The sequence below is a fragment of the Hippocampus zosterae genome, chromosome 16 (genome assembly GCF_025434085.1).
Source record: "Hippocampus zosterae strain Florida chromosome 16, ASM2543408v3, whole genome shotgun sequence".
Taxonomy (NCBI): Eukaryota; Metazoa; Chordata; class Actinopteri; order Syngnathiformes; family Syngnathidae; genus Hippocampus; species Hippocampus zosterae.
In genome coordinates, this window is record NC_067466.1 from 19464578 (window position 1) to 19478718 (window position 14141).

Here is a 14141-nt window from a genome sequence, read left to right on the forward strand (position 1 = left end):
AGAGCGGCGGTTCCCCCGATATGAACGAGTTCCTAAAGGAAACCCAAACCACTTTTGGAGCACGGAAGCTTGAAGCCTCTAGGCCGTCGTAGCGGAATCGAGTCATCGCGAGCGTCCTTTTCACTCGCACGTGGCCCACGACAGCTTTATGACCCAGAAGAGATCCACGAGGCGGGGGAGGGAATGCGGCCGGCTCGCATTTGAGTCAACTCCCCCAAGTGCGCGGCCAGAGACAATAAAAAGAAGCCGAGCGCCGCTCGTACGGCGATGCGGCTAATAGGGCGAGTCGAGAGCGAGCGAAGGACGGCCATAAAGAAAGCGAGCGTAAAATGGTTGGTGGTGGCCTCTTGATTTCAGTTAGCTCGCCAGCATCTCAAGTGAAAGCAGATGGCCCTTCCGCCCCGAATAGTTTCCACTTGAAGACTTTTTCTGGACCGCGTCCAGCTCTCCGCAACCTGCTAGGACAGGTCTGCGCCGTGGCACCACAGCGGTCACATTGCAAGCCTCCCGATTTGCCATACGGGTAGCGATGCGCAACGTTTACCGTTGGGAGGTTAGCATTAGCGTTCGGATTTAGATCTTGCCGGTCAGACGCATTCATTCAAACAATCGTAGCTTTGTCGGCCATCTTGTGAAGCGCAAACAAAAACATTAGCGTCATCGCTATTTACGCTATCAAAGCATTATGCTAATGTGGCAAAGTCAAACCAGCAGCTACTGAGTTGTCTTTTTTTTTCCCACACACACACAGCAGGACATAATTCGTGACCTCGGAAGGCCATAAGCAGCTGGTCAGGTATAAGTTCTCACCGTTCCGCACGCTAGCTAACGACACCGGCGTCCACTCGGAGTCGCGTTACTGACCACTTAAGCGGCGAGAAGGTAATATTCGCTCCCACTCGGAGCCCCGAGGGAAATATTGGGTTTCTCATCCGCAGCTGCTAAAGACTCGGCTGGATTGTCACGCGCCGGGTTTGTTGTTCTTGCGGCTTTTGGAGGAGAAATTCTGTCTGGAAGGGACATTAGCCAAAATGACATGACGAAAGACCCGGTGAGGCGACGAGTAACTTAACTCTCTCGTGTGTAACTCTCACGCACGAATGGTGAAAAACTGTCATATGGTCTGATGTGTGCAATGTTATAAAAAAAAATCAAATAAAAGTGTAACCCCTCCCTGCATGCTTTCAACACATTTCAATGTATTAAAACACACGCGGCGGTCAGCTTCGGCTTCCCAGTGTGGAGTTTTTTTTTCTCCGGGTACTCCGGTTTTCCAAAAGCGATTGGCTGGAAAACGGTTCAGGGTGTCCCCCACCTACTGCCTGAAGACAGCTGGGATACACCCCCCAGCCCCCACGACCCTTGTGAGGATAACGCGGATCGGAAAAGGGATGGATGGATGGCTTTTGACTCAATATGAGACTTGATTTTTAGTTTAAAGTGCTCTCCAAATGCATTTGAGTTGAGCAACTTGGCCACAGGAGGGCAGTGTCGTGTCATAATGATAAGACCCTTCTCTTGACAAAGTCCAGTATTTGTTCGAAGCATTTATTTTGGGCCTTTTTCCGGTACAAAGAATACACATGACATCGAATACATTCAAGATGTGAATCTTACAAATTATTTTTTTATTCCATGAAATAATTGGTCAATTCACTCCTCGCACCCCAAACGCTGAGGGCTACTTCATGCGGATTCTTCACGGCTGCCCAGCGAATGACTTCCGGTAGCCGAAAATAAAAGCTTTGAGCACAAGTCACTTCCGCCGTTGAAATGTTATAGTCTTCTTCCGTTTCTTCCTCTTCCTTCTTTCTTGACTGTTCAAAGTCAACCGGCAGCAACCTGATTGCCGCGCCTCACCAGCAAAAACAACAATCATCCTTTTTTGTGCTGTCATGTCGTCCAAATTTCCTCCCACCGGTTTGTGCTCGTTGTAGCCAAAGACACGTTCGCCGGAGATGCTTCGTTGTGGCCGCTAGCAGCGCGTTAGCCTGCCCGCTGGCATTCGGGGGAGCAGCACGACCGGACGGCAAACTCCGGGAAGGGTAATTCCCGCGATTCTTTTAATTTTGTTTCCTTTGTATTTATTTTTGTATGCACACGTCGACGCGTTTTGAGTTGCCCGACTACTCTCGAGTGTGTTAGCCGGGTGACGCGACAACTTGAAATCGGGCCTTTCTAAGATTAAAATCAACAAGCTCTTAACCATGTTTTGACTCGAGCCGTTGTTAGCACGACCTATTTGAATGGGAGCGAAGCTGAGGAATCGCGTCACCGACACGAATAAAGGTTTCCGTGTTCGCACCTGAGCGGCTGCACCTGCCATATGGCAACTGAAGCCGGCGAGTCATTGGGAATTTGCCGGAGTTTAACGTCCGTTTGCAACAATGTTTCTGCGCGTTCTTCAGTTTTTGTGTTTTTGGATGTTCATCTGTGCGCTCTCTCTCCGCGTAAAAGTTACGATCCATACGTTTAATCGGGATGAGTGCGCGCCGGGTGACAAAGCGGTGATGTTTAAAAATAAAAAAAAGATATTAACGTGGGCGACGTTGCCAAAAAAAAAGTTGTCAATTTTGAATACTACTACTTGAATTGCCGCTTTGAATAGCATTTGAAGGTCCGTGTTCCCACGGCAACTGACGTGTGTCGTGTGGAGACCACAAAATGGCGTCTTTGGATGTCAAATGACAACAAAACGGGTCAGTCAATTAAAAAAAACAAACTCTACCCTTTTAAATAACGTTTTAGATCACCGGTGTCAAAGTTAAGGCCCGGGGGCCAGATCTGGCCCGCCACATCATTTTATGTGGCCCGAGAAAGTAAATCAGTATCCGACCGTATCGTGTTCAACCGTACACGTTCAATCTTGAGGCGGCGAATTGGGGGGGGAAAAGGCCAAGATCAATGCCTGATATTGATACTCAACAGTCTCTAGTGAAAAATACCCGACGCCATGAGAACAGACCATTACCTTGGATTGGTGCAAATGGATATGCACGGACGCGCCGATCTTTGGACCGACGGTGACGTTGTGGCATGTTGTACTTTTTATTTATCAATTTTTTTTCTGTCCGTCCCAAGGCGCCATGTCGGATGGCGTTATGAGCAAAGCGGCCACCGTGGAGATCCCCATCAACCGCAACGGCAACACGGGCGCGCTTGCGGAGGACGACGGCCTGGAGCAGGTACGCCGCGTCACGCCACCTCATTTGCATAGCCGCCGCCGCCGCCTCCGCGCTCCGGAGCTGCCGAGATGGCGGTTTTGGTGTTTTGCTCTTCTCAGGCTGGACCAGTGAAGACACAAAAAGTTCAAGTTGCGACTCAAATGTGCCAGTGAGATGGTTTCCGAAGATGCCCGATAATCAATTCACTCAGGAGGCTTTTGTTTGCGCGGAATGAAAGAGTTGCGCTCACTTGAGATCGTCAAGGTAGTTCTGCTCATTTCCGGGAGTTGGAGATGTTGCGGGTGGTGCACGCCCTGGACAAGCACACTTGCAAGTTCCTGGACAAAAATGCTGACGGTTGCTTGTTTGCTCACTCAACACTGCGCGTGTGTGTGTGTGTGTGTGTGTGTGTGTGTGTGTGTGTTTATGAGCAAGAGCTGTGTGCTTACTGGGAGGTAGCAACGGTCGCCATAGCAACAGCAGTTCGCAGTAACGTGGCTTTGTGCTCGCATATCAGATTGCCTGCAGTGAAGCCCCTTGCCGACGTGGAGTGTGTGTGTGTGTGTGTGTGTGTGTGTGTGTGTGTGTGTGTGTGTGTGTGTGTGTGTGTGCATGTGCGCGCTTCCATGCATGTAAAGATGACGTGAATCCCAAGCGCTCTTAATGCCCACTGTAAGTTGTCCCCGCTGCTCATCACACCTTGCGTTGACTTTCTTTGGCATCCTGCTGATTTCAGTCCTGTTGTTTTTTTTTTTTGTTTTCCTTTTTGTCCACGTTTGTTTGTGGCAGGCGACGAGGCGCCAGCGGCGTTTAGATGAGAAGGTAGGAAGCGGCCCAGGCGCCGGGGTGAGCGGACGTTTGCGTGCCCCTTGTGTGTTTGGGTGGCACTTGTGGTGTGCCGCCGCTAACAAGGCCCCCCCCCACCCCCACCTCGCCGTTGTCACCCGAGTGACTTTTTGAATGTGCTACTAATGCCGGAACGCCGTTCGTGTGGCGAAGGGACGGAAACCTTCCGTGAGAACGATAAGAATGGAAAAGCGTCGTCGTATGGGAGGGATCCCACATCGGTCAGGATGAGGCTCGAGCGGATTTTCTCAAGTTCCGAGGAATCGAGTCCTGCCTCCTCCGTCGTGGGCGGCCGTTGCCGTTACGTTCCGGAGCGCCCCCGCAATAAGTGAAATCGGCAGTACAGCCGACACCCGAGTGAGAAATGTTTTTCGAGCGTCATGACGTTGACTACTCTTCAACAAAATACCGTCGTTGTTTTCATTCTTTTTCTTTCAATTCAATCTCAAACTCAATCATGTGCTGCCACCGAGTGGTCGACTGTGGAATTGGACCCAAATAAGCAGGAGGTTAAAAAAAAATGAAATGGCTTAACTGAACCCCCCAACCCCCCCCCCCCCCCCACACACACACTTCACTTTTTTTTCTTTTTTTAGCTTTACGATACACTCGACTTATCTCAAAGGCCGTTAGAGCAACTTGTGTCTTCCTCGACCTTTACTTAACCTTCCCAACGTCGTCCGCTAACAAATAATCGCCTCTCTCTGAAGTAATGTTCATCTAATGGAATCCTTCCACACTATCCGCTAAACCCCCCCCCCCACCCCGCACCACCTTTCGGCATATGCAGGACCTGCAGCAGGTGATGGTGTCGGGTCTGAACCTCAACGAGACCAGCATTGTGTCGGGCGGTTACGGCGGGACGGCGGAGGGCATCATCCCCACCGGATCCATCAAAGGTAGCCAGCTTTCTTAAACCAAAGAAACAAAAACAAAAACAAAGCTCCTCTGCGTTGCTGCCTCGACGGGCTGTCCCATTGTTCCATCCATGAGTTCCACGGGAAAACTTGTGTGTGGGACCTTTGAGGACCAAGCGCAAGAAGTTCCTTGTATATCACAAACGTTTGTGTGTGTGTCTCTCAGGCCCGGCTGTGCGCTACAACCCCGACTTTAACAAACGGATCCCGGTCACAGGACTAGGTTCACACCTTTGTTGTTGCTTTTTTTTTTCCCCCTCCAGCCCTGCTCTAAAATGTAAACAACCCGAAAGCTTCAGTGTTGCTTCCTGTCACGTTCATGCTCTTGGCGCGTTTGTTCTGTCCTGTGAAAGTTTGGTTTCCTCTGGCTTGGCCGTGACTTTTTGTCTCTTGGCGCAGGTCCCAGCATGCAACAAAGTGCCAGCAGCTCGTCAGTGGCGGCGGGGGCGGAGGTGGAGGAGGCAGCCACGCGAGGCGTGGCAGTGGAGAAGCTGGAGACGGTCAAGAAGTGGGGTCTCAACACTTACAAGGTAGCAAGCTGTAGTCGCGTCAAAAGTGGTAGCAGCTGCCTAAACGGGCCGCACTATATTTCTGATCATGAAGCATGAAAAAAAACCACCCTTCCCAATAGCTTAGTTCTTAGGAAATATTGAGGGCGCACATATGACTCAAAGAGGTCCAATTAATTTCGAGACTAAACGGGTTGACTTCTGTTTCAAACGTGAAATTTGAGGCAATGTTGAGTGCGGAACATTAAACGACAAAAGTTGCTTCTGTGTGCGAGTATGCCTACAACACATTTGCTCTGCTGCCACAAAGCAATTAGTAGATTGCCTAGACGGGCCGCCGGTTCTTTAAATCGCAGAATCCTGCCTGAACTGGCTGCCCTCGACTGTATTCAAACAGGCTTGCTTTCGTTTGATTTCTTTCTTGACTTTTTAGTGCACCAAGCAGATGATCTCGGAGCGTTTTGGGCGCGGCTCGCGGACCGTGGACCTGGAGCTGGAGGCCCAGATCGAGCTGCTGCGGGACACCAAGCGCAAATACGGGAGCGTGCTGCGACTGGCCCGAGCGCTGACCAATCATTTCTACAACATGGTGCAGACGCAGCACGCGCTGGGCGACGCCTTCGCCGACCTCGGTCAGAAGTCGCCGGAGCTTCGGGTGACGACCGCAAAAGAAACCACCGAATGTGCTCAACGTGTAGACATACGCGGCGCAAAGGCCCGCAAAGATTTCAGCTTAAACGGGCTGCCCAAATCAGGAAACCGCATCATTCAAAATATTGTCATAGACGGATCAATGGATAGCATAGACGCGTGCCCGGCTCGTTTTGTGCCCAAACGGATTCTGTATCATGAATTAAACATCGCGCCAGATACCCGACCCGTTAAACGGGCTGCTGGTGTCGTCTAATGAAGCGCGCAGCAGTCCATGAACACAGTTGCTTGTGTAGGAGCATGAAAAACCAAACCGGAAATGTAAAAAAAAAAAACCAAATTTTTGTAAATATGCCCACAGCGGCTAGAGCGCCGACGCCTAGCATAGTTTGTTGCCTAAACGGGCTACACGATATGTTCGGTAACCACGCGAACGGCCGCCATAGTTGAGTGCGGCACCGTTCCGATCTGAACAAAGTCCCTCGTCGGTCTCGCTTCATCCCGTAATTTGAATCGCGCTTCTGTAATATCATACCCGTCTGCGCAGGATGAGTTTGGCTACAACGCCGAGACCCAGAAGCTGCTGTGCAGGAACGGCGAGACTCTGCTGGGCGCCATCAACTTCTTTGTCTCCAGCATCAACACGTTGGTCAACAAGACCATGGAGGACACGCTCATGACCATCAAGATGTATGAAAACGCCAGGTAAACAAAAACAAAACAAAAACTCCCAAAGTTGCGCCTTTCGCGGCCAAAACTTTTCAAAGCGGCCCCCCAGGTTGGAATTCGACGCGTACCGGTCGGACCTGGAGGAGCTGAGCTCGGGGCCTCGGGACGCGGCGGCCGCGGCCCGCGTCGACGTCACGCAGCAGCAGTACCAAGTCCAGAAGGACAAGTACGAACGACTGCGCTCCGACGTCACCGTCAAACTCCGGTTCCTGGAGGAGAACAAGGTGGGTCCGTCCGTCATCGGGAGGGAAATGGGGCGAGACGCAGCGGTTGGAAGGCATTCAATGAGTTTGTGGCACCCCCACCCCCATCCCCACCCCCTTCCCTAGATGAAGGTGATGCACAAGCAGCTTTTGCTCTTCCACAACGCCATCTCGGCCTACTTCGCCGGCAACCAGCAGCAGCTGGAGCAGACGCTCGAGCGCTTCAACGTCAAGCTGAATCCGCCCGCAGCCGACAAGCCGTCCTGGTTGGAGGAGCCCTGAGGGTGGACCCAAATCCTAAAGCCCACCCCCGAGCCGAGCCTGCCCGATGGCGCCACAAAAGCAAGTGGCCCACTTTCCCGCCAGCTTCTAATTGGGGGTTTCGCCTGAACGCCATCCAAGCGCCACCCAATCAAAACAATCAAAATGGAGGCCAGGTCTCCAATCGACATACATGGCTAATTTTCACTGGAATTTTATTTTATTTTATTTTATTTTTTTTTATGGGCAAGACCAGTTTGTGGACCAAGCCACTTTGTTTCTCGTCTTTCTCTGTTTGAAGGCTTCACAGACACGAAAAGGAGCAACTGTGACTGACTAGCGGACACTTTGCCAACCTTCCTTAAGCCAGCGTGCCCACTTGATGCCAGAAATGGCTCACGGTGACAAAACAACAAAAAAATGAATCTAGTGAAGCCACTTTTATTTGCACCGTTAGCGTGGCGATATCACCAAACGTGCGACCGGGGGCATGTCAGTTTTTAACGCGGCCAAAAGTTCTATTTTTGTTGTGTATGTTGGAGTCGGAAGTGATTCCTCTCGGTCAAGGCCGATCCTCGGAAATAATAAAAGAAGCAAGTCATTTTCAAATCTTCAACTTGTGTGTGTTTGAATGATGAAAATAAATAAACATCCTTACATTTACAATTTTTGGTGTGCGCATGTCAACATTCAGCCAAATTAACCCCTGACATACCTTGGTTGACAATTGAGCGTGTTATTGCTCACGTGAGTACTAACTCTGAATACGATTGGTGAACACTTGTCGATAGGCGGTCTTTCAGACTTTTAAACCAATGAGAGGCTGTTCTCGACGACAGGGGCGGAGACTCGGTATCGGATTGGCGGAAACGCCTTCCTACACCTGCGCGCGCTTCCGCATTTTATGGCGGTATTTCAATGACGACGTCGGGGCAATCCGATTGGCAGACACGCCACTTGGCCCTCCCACCGACGAGGAATCCGATTGGCCGGGACGAGTCGTACACCTGCGCGCTTCCCTCGCGGCAAACTTCATCCCCGGCTTCCTTCCCCAAATGACGGCGCCATTCGGACGCGGTGGCCTGCTGCGTTTGTCAAATATTAAGGTGAGTCGTGTTGAATACCGAGCGCTTTGTGTGCAAAATCAAGAGACAATTAATTGCAGCGGAGTCTGGTGGCAGAGGAATATTTCACGGCCGCCTCTTTGTCTTCAGCGTGGGGAAGTCGATTGACAAGACGTTGTTTTTTTAAGTTCAGCTAGCAAGTAATGCCATATCGTGACAAATGTTGTTCACGGTTTTCCAAAGTGAAAGCATTTTGATGAAAGGCGTAAGGTCATGGAGTTGAATGCGATGAACGCTTTCACCGATCATCCAATGAAGGAAAAGGACTCAAATCGTTGTTGGTCGCAGCCCGAAACGATAAAGGGGCTACTTTCATAAAAGTATGATCATTCTCAGCCAAAAATGTTGCCGTCGAGCAGCTGAAATTCACAACATGTGGACAATTTAATCGATGATCAAACTTGTGGTAGGTTAAATTTGATACTCGATCGGTTGCCGATACACCTCAGATGAAACGTTGAATTGTCAAGAGCACCTCATGCTGAAATCAACTCGCATTTGTAGCTCTGGCCTAACCGCGGAGGAAAGTGATGGAGGCAGCGCAGATCTCCTCGGCGCAACCTTTTCTTCCTCCTGCGCCGCCGCCGCCCCCTCCTACGCTTTCTCGTCTCCTGCCCCCGCCGCCCTCGTTGCAGCGGCGCTCCATGAAAAAGCTCAACTGGGACACCATCCCCAACCAGCGCGTGCTGGGCAAAGTCAACGTGTGGACGTCGGCGCTGCCCCCCAGAGAGCTGGTGCTGGACACCCACAGCATGGACGAGCTCTTCGGCCACGTGGACCGCCGGGCCCAGAGCAGGGTCGGCTTCAGGAGACCACGCCGCGGCGACGGCGGCGACGGCGGCGCTGACTTCCGCCCGTCGCAGCCTCAGGTGGGAAGTTCTCCAACAAGGGAAGTGTCGAGTTCCGCACCGCAGTTCCCCTTTCCCCCCAGCCCACCCCAAAAAAAGAACAACAACCAAAAAAGGTTTTTGTCTTCAGGTGAGCATTCTGGACGCCAAGAAGAGCATGAACATCGGCATCTTCCTCCGATCTTCTAAGAGGTGAGATGGTTGCCCCCATGTCGCAGTGCTGCTTCGACATCCAAGTTGAATTCATCGCTCATCTCAAATCGTCTTTTGCCATTGCGATGAATGCAAATGCCAGTCGGCTCTTCTGGCCTCAAGCGAGGAGGAACGAGTTCACGCGCTTCCCAAATACGCACGGCCATGCGAAACGTGACGCGGCTTTAGCGTCGACTTCCCCCTCGGTGACCGTCGCGAGGTTCCCACGCCAAAAAGTGCACAAATCTAAGAAACATTGACCAAAAGATGCGAAAATAACACAACGCTCGGTGCAAAATACAAGGGTATTGACCGGCGGCTCCCCCTGCAGGCCGGCGGCGGAAATGCTGGAGGACATCGTCCGGGGCGAGTGGCGCGGCGGCGCCGACGGCGGCAAATTGACGGAGCTGTGCAAGCTGCTGCCCGAGGAAAGCGAGGTAGCGCGTGCGTCCGAGGCGACCGCCGCGCGCCGCTCGACGTTGGCGCTCATCGGCGCTCGCGCAACTGGTCGCAGGTGAAGCGGCTGCTGTCCTTCAGCGGGAACCCGGCGCTCTTATCCGAGGCCGATCGCTTCATGGTGCAGCTGGTCAAGGTGCCGCGGTGAGTAAACCAGTAGAAATACGAGCCATTCCCATCGGAGAAAAATGTGCTGGCGCTAACCGTCGTAGCTACGAGGAGCTGCTGAGGACCATGCTCCTGCGCCAGGAGTTCTCGCCTATCGTGGAGGAGGCGAGCAAGTCGCTGGCGGTCATGATCCAAGCGGCGAATGGTACGCGTGCGAGTGCGAGGCTAGGCTAGGCTAGCTACCTCCTATTAGCTAGTGCTCATCAAACGCCCCCCCGCCCATCTGTGCAGAGCTGCTGGACTGCGACAAGCTTCACGCCGTCATCCGCCTGGTGTTGAAAGCCGGCAATTACATGAACGCTGTGGGTATTTCCTGGCTTTTGTCCTTTGGCTCGTCATACTTGCGTGCGATTGGACGCCGACCCGACGATTTCGCCGCGCAGGGCGGCTACAGCGCCGACGCCATCGGCTTCAGGATGACGTCGCTGCTCAAACTGGCTGACACCAAGGCCAACAAGCCGGCCGTCAACCTCCTCCACTATGTCGCCAAGGTCAACAAAACGATTTTTTATCACTAGTTTTTTCTTTGTTTTTTTTTTTAAATCTTTTTTTGTGAAACTAGCAAGCGGAGGACATTGACGCCGACCTGCTGACCTTTCCCAGCCAGCTGGAGCACATCGGAACAGCGGCCAGGTACTCCATTTATGTGCATCTGTATTGTTATGATGGGTAGTGATGGGCCGAGCGACACCCAGTGCGTCAGCACTTTTTTGTCTTTTATTTCACGCGACTTAAAAAAGAAAAAAAATTCGACACAAGTTAAAAATTGTAACTCTGAATTATAACTCAAATTGTCTATATTTTACTTACCAACTCGGTTTAGCATTTAGACAAACAAGGAATTTCTTTAGCTGCAATGATTTTATAACTACTGCAGGGGTCACTATTGGGTGACCAACACAGTTTGTGAAGTGTGTCAATACACTCCTCGAGCTATCAAGGTCCCATCGCTCACGATTTTGTGTCCTTGTGTGAATGTGGCGCAAGAAGAGTGTGCCAAGAGGACGTGCTGGCCGACTTGGAAAGACAAGAGAAGAAGCTCAAGGAGGTCAAACTGTGCGCCGGCAGACATCCCCACCTCCACCGGCAGATGGCGCCCTTCCTCCAGGTACCTTCCCTTGCCGCAGCCAAAACATGCAAAAAGGTCTATTTTGGGGGGGATTTTTCTGTGGTGCGCCGCATCGGCCAACGCTCGCCACCTTGCGTCTCTGCAGCGATGCGACGACGAGCTTTGCCAGGTCAAGTCGTTGCTGCACGAGCTGGACGTGTTGAGTTTTGCCGTGGCAGAGTTCTTCTGCGAGGACCCTCAAAACTTCAAGCTGGAGGAATGCTGCGCCATCTTCCACTCCTTCGGCCGTCGCTTCGTCGCTGCCGTGCAGGTGCGCCACGTCAGGCCTGAAATGCTACGAATGCAAAAGAAGTGCGCCGGTCGCGTTGACGCATTTCGACCGCGCAAACCGCCAAAGCGCAAAATGTTTTCTTCCCAACCGAAGGAGAATCGCGAGCGCGAGGCGGCCGAGCGGCGTCGTAAGAGCCGGGAGAGCGTCCGCCTGCCCGCCAAACGCGCCCCCGCGCCCCCGGCCCCGCGCTCCAGCCTGGAGTCGGCCTTGCACAGCTTCCTGTCCGCCCCCTCCAAGGGAGCCTCCGCCGGCAGGTCCCGGAGGAACTCCCGTTCCCCGGCGCCGCCGGAGCTTCCCCTTGAGAACCGGGAAGCGGCGCGGGAGAGTCCCGAGAAGAAAGACCCCAAGGACGGCGAGAAAAGTCCCTCCACCCCTCGGCCCAGAACCAGAGACGTTTTCTTCGCCGACAACGGCAATGTGGGCTCGCCGTGGACCATCCTGAGCCCGCTGACGTGCTCCCGGCGGCGGCGACGAGGCGTCTCGGACGACGGCGTGTGGGAAAGCGCATCCGGAGGTCCTCGGGGCCGCTCAGCGTCGGCGGGCTGCGCGCGGCAGCCGACACCGCTGCCTGCCGCCGCCGCCTTCCGACTGGGGACTTTGTTCCAGAGGGGCGCCGCCCAACGCTCGTATTCGTCCGGCGCCGAGCCGAACTGTGTCGGGAATCCCGTCGGCTCTTTTGGCTTCGTTTCCTTCTTCAGACGCTTCGGAGGCAAAAGGGAGGCGGAGGAGCCCGGCCTGAGAGGGGGAGACACTTTTGTCTGATTTCTTTTTTTTAATAAATAAAATGTAATTCCAATTCTTGTATTTGAAATGGCGACTGGGAACTTGTCTTGGACATTTTGGGAGTCAGTCAGCACTCGGAAATGCCCTTTCTTTCATATTGCATTTTGTTGAAGGTCCTCTTTTTCTGTCTCTGTGTACAATAAATGACACATTGCTCCCTTTTTACACGCCTCTGCCAGTTGCACTTGTGAGGAGTTGAAAACACCGCAAATTCACCCTGATGGAGTCTTGAAATGGACTCCTTGCAGAGTACACGCGTGTTGGTGTCGGATTGAGCATGAGTAAATCAAAAGAACGGCCATCAAGCGAGACCACACAATATTTACAGTGACCAATTATGAGAGACGGTTTCGATAATGCCTTCAGAGAAACTGTCCATTTCGATCGGGGTCTCCTAAATTGAATCCATCCAAATTAGACGTGCAGACGTGTGCACATTTTCAGCATGACGTCTCTGATCCACTGGAGAAAGGACACTTTGATCCTCTCTTTCATCTAGAACTGCTTGTGAATTGGGAATTTCTCCATTATGAGACTAATAAAGGTTTTTCTTATCTTATCTTAAAAGTTGACAGACGACACAAAAGGGTTTGACCCCGACGTGATTTGAACACGCAACCTTCTGATCTGGAGTCAGACGCGCTACCGTTGCGCCACGAGGTCTCGCAAGAGTAACACGACTTGTTGCCTTAATAAAAAAGAAACACACGCTACCGTTCGGTTTTCATTAACATGTTGTCCGTTTCTTGTATTTATTGCCCTTATCACGCTTACGTGGAAGGAATTCGTGAGAAATAACGCATGTTTTTGTCTGAGTACCGTGGATCACAGGCGGGTGTCATGTGACTTCACTCAGCCGGTAGAAACGAGCATTCCTGCAGCCTTGCGTGTCATGTGACTTTATTCAGCCAATACCGGGAGCTCTCAAATCGCCGCGAGATGGCAGCATTCGCTCAAACTGTGACAAAGGAACGTGCGGAACAGCTTTGGAAATCACGTGACTGTAGCCAGTACCTGAAGTTCTTCCAAGCTACCACCAGATGGCGGCCTTAATACGCCTTGCGTCAGGATTTCATGGGTCACATTTCAGTCCTTAAATGACTCGGAGAAATACTGTAGGTACACAAGTTACCGTGGAAAAAAACGTTCTGAGAGTTTTTTTACGTGTTCTCGTTTATGTTTGTTGACGCTTTTACTGAATTGACCATTTTCCAGCACCGTTCACCATCGTCATTATCATCATCATCCTAACGTAGCCCAGTGGAGAGTGAGCAAAATCATCCAGAAAAGCTGATCAATATTGGTAACAAATTAATAATTGACATTGTAAATTGTTCTGTGGCTAAGTCACGGCTCGATTTCGGATAATGTGCTTTAAGTCAACTGTTATTCACGTTACAAGCTAATTCGATGTTCATTTTCGACAGCAAGGTTCGCGATATGGTAAATGTAGATCTGTTTATTGTTTTGGTAAAGTTACAGCCTAACCTGTCGAAACTGTCATTCATCCTAATTCTGTCCTGTCATTGGCTAACGGCCAAGTTCAACCAATTATTTTGAGGTCCAAGGGGGCGGGACTGACTCTAACTCACGCAACCTTAATTGTCACTGCGGAAGTGACAGGAAAATGTCACTGAAGTTTGTTTCGCCGAATCTTTCGTACACAACGTCGGAATGAACCAGCCGTTGTCCCTGGCTGTTTGATAATGACATTTGTCAGCCTGGGTGGTGAAGATATTTGTCTGTGTAGGTTTAAAGTCGATTCCCTTTGGTTTAAATGAACACCATTGCTAATCGCGAGCAGCGCAATCTGGCAGTTTTGCGGCGTGAGTTCGTTCGCTGTGGCAGCCAATGAGAAGGTGAGTTGAGAGACCACTTCCTGCTCGTGAT

At 51.6% G+C, this 14141-nt stretch overlaps 2 protein-coding genes and 1 non-coding gene across 10 annotated transcripts; 2 read left to right on the forward strand and 1 right to left on the reverse strand.

The window, feature by feature from the left end:
• Positions 1–1725: 1725 nt before the first annotated feature.
• Positions 1726–7896, forward strand: LOC127588993 (arfaptin-2-like). Of its 8 annotated transcripts, none has more exons than XM_052048031.1 (10): positions 1726–2044; positions 3074–3185; positions 3954–4010; positions 4801–4909; positions 5094–5150; positions 5327–5457; positions 5870–6091; positions 6635–6792; positions 6866–7040; positions 7146–7896. In XM_052048031.1, exons 2-10 carry the CDS (start codon positions 3087–3089, stop codon positions 7299–7301), a joined length of 1164 nt encoding a protein of 387 aa, XP_051903991.1. In that variant the 5' UTR covers positions 1726–2044; positions 3074–3086; the 3' UTR covers positions 7302–7896. The 8 variants fall into 8 exon arrangements, with proteins under 8 accessions (XP_051903991.1, XP_051903990.1, XP_051903992.1 ...); XM_052048030.1 differs by having other exon boundaries at positions 1727–2045; positions 3082–3185; XM_052048032.1 differs by having other exon boundaries at positions 1728–2045; positions 3082–3185; positions 3954–3986.
• Positions 7897–8230: 334 nt separating this feature from the next.
• On the forward strand, positions 8231–12416 carry LOC127587969 (FH2 domain-containing protein 1-like). The gene is made up of 12 exons (XM_052046452.1): positions 8231–8386; positions 8909–9273; positions 9383–9444; positions 9776–9881; positions 9959–10044; positions 10113–10213; positions 10300–10370; positions 10452–10559; positions 10631–10701; positions 11059–11176; positions 11283–11447; positions 11562–12416. The coding sequence occupies exons 2-12, from the start codon at positions 8935–8937 to the stop codon at positions 12228–12230; spliced, it is 1896 nt and encodes a 631-aa protein (XP_051902412.1). The 5' UTR covers positions 8231–8386; positions 8909–8934; the 3' UTR covers positions 12231–12416.
• A 426-nt stretch (positions 12417–12842) lies between these two features.
• trnaw-cca (transfer RNA tryptophan (anticodon CCA)) lies at positions 12843–12914 on the reverse strand. The gene has a single exon. It is a non-coding gene; the product is annotated as a tRNA-Trp (tRNA).
• Between the last annotated feature and the right edge of the window lie 1227 nt (positions 12915–14141).

Bases quoted from the DNA above. Each gene is read 5' to 3' on its own strand.
- LOC127588993 (XM_052048031.1), top strand. From the start codon at position 3,087: ATGTCGGATGGCGTTATGAGCAAAGCGGCCACCGTGGAGATCCCCATC. The intron at 4,910-5,093 runs GTAGCCAGCTTT...TGTGTCTCTCAG, and splicing joins CCCCACCGGATCCATCAAAG to GCCCGGCTGTGCGCTACAAC. The intron at 5,151-5,326 runs GTTCACACCTTT...CTCTTGGCGCAG, and splicing joins GATCCCGGTCACAGGACTAG to GTCCCAGCATGCAACAAAGT.
- LOC127587969 (XM_052046452.1), top strand. From the start codon at position 8,935: ATGGAGGCAGCGCAGATCTCCTCGGCGCAACCTTTTCTTCCTCCTGCG. The intron at 9,882-9,958 runs GTAGCGCGTGCG...AACTGGTCGCAG, and splicing joins TGCTGCCCGAGGAAAGCGAG to GTGAAGCGGCTGCTGTCCTT. The intron at 11,177-11,282 runs GTACCTTCCCTT...GCGTCTCTGCAG, and splicing joins AGATGGCGCCCTTCCTCCAG to CGATGCGACGACGAGCTTTG.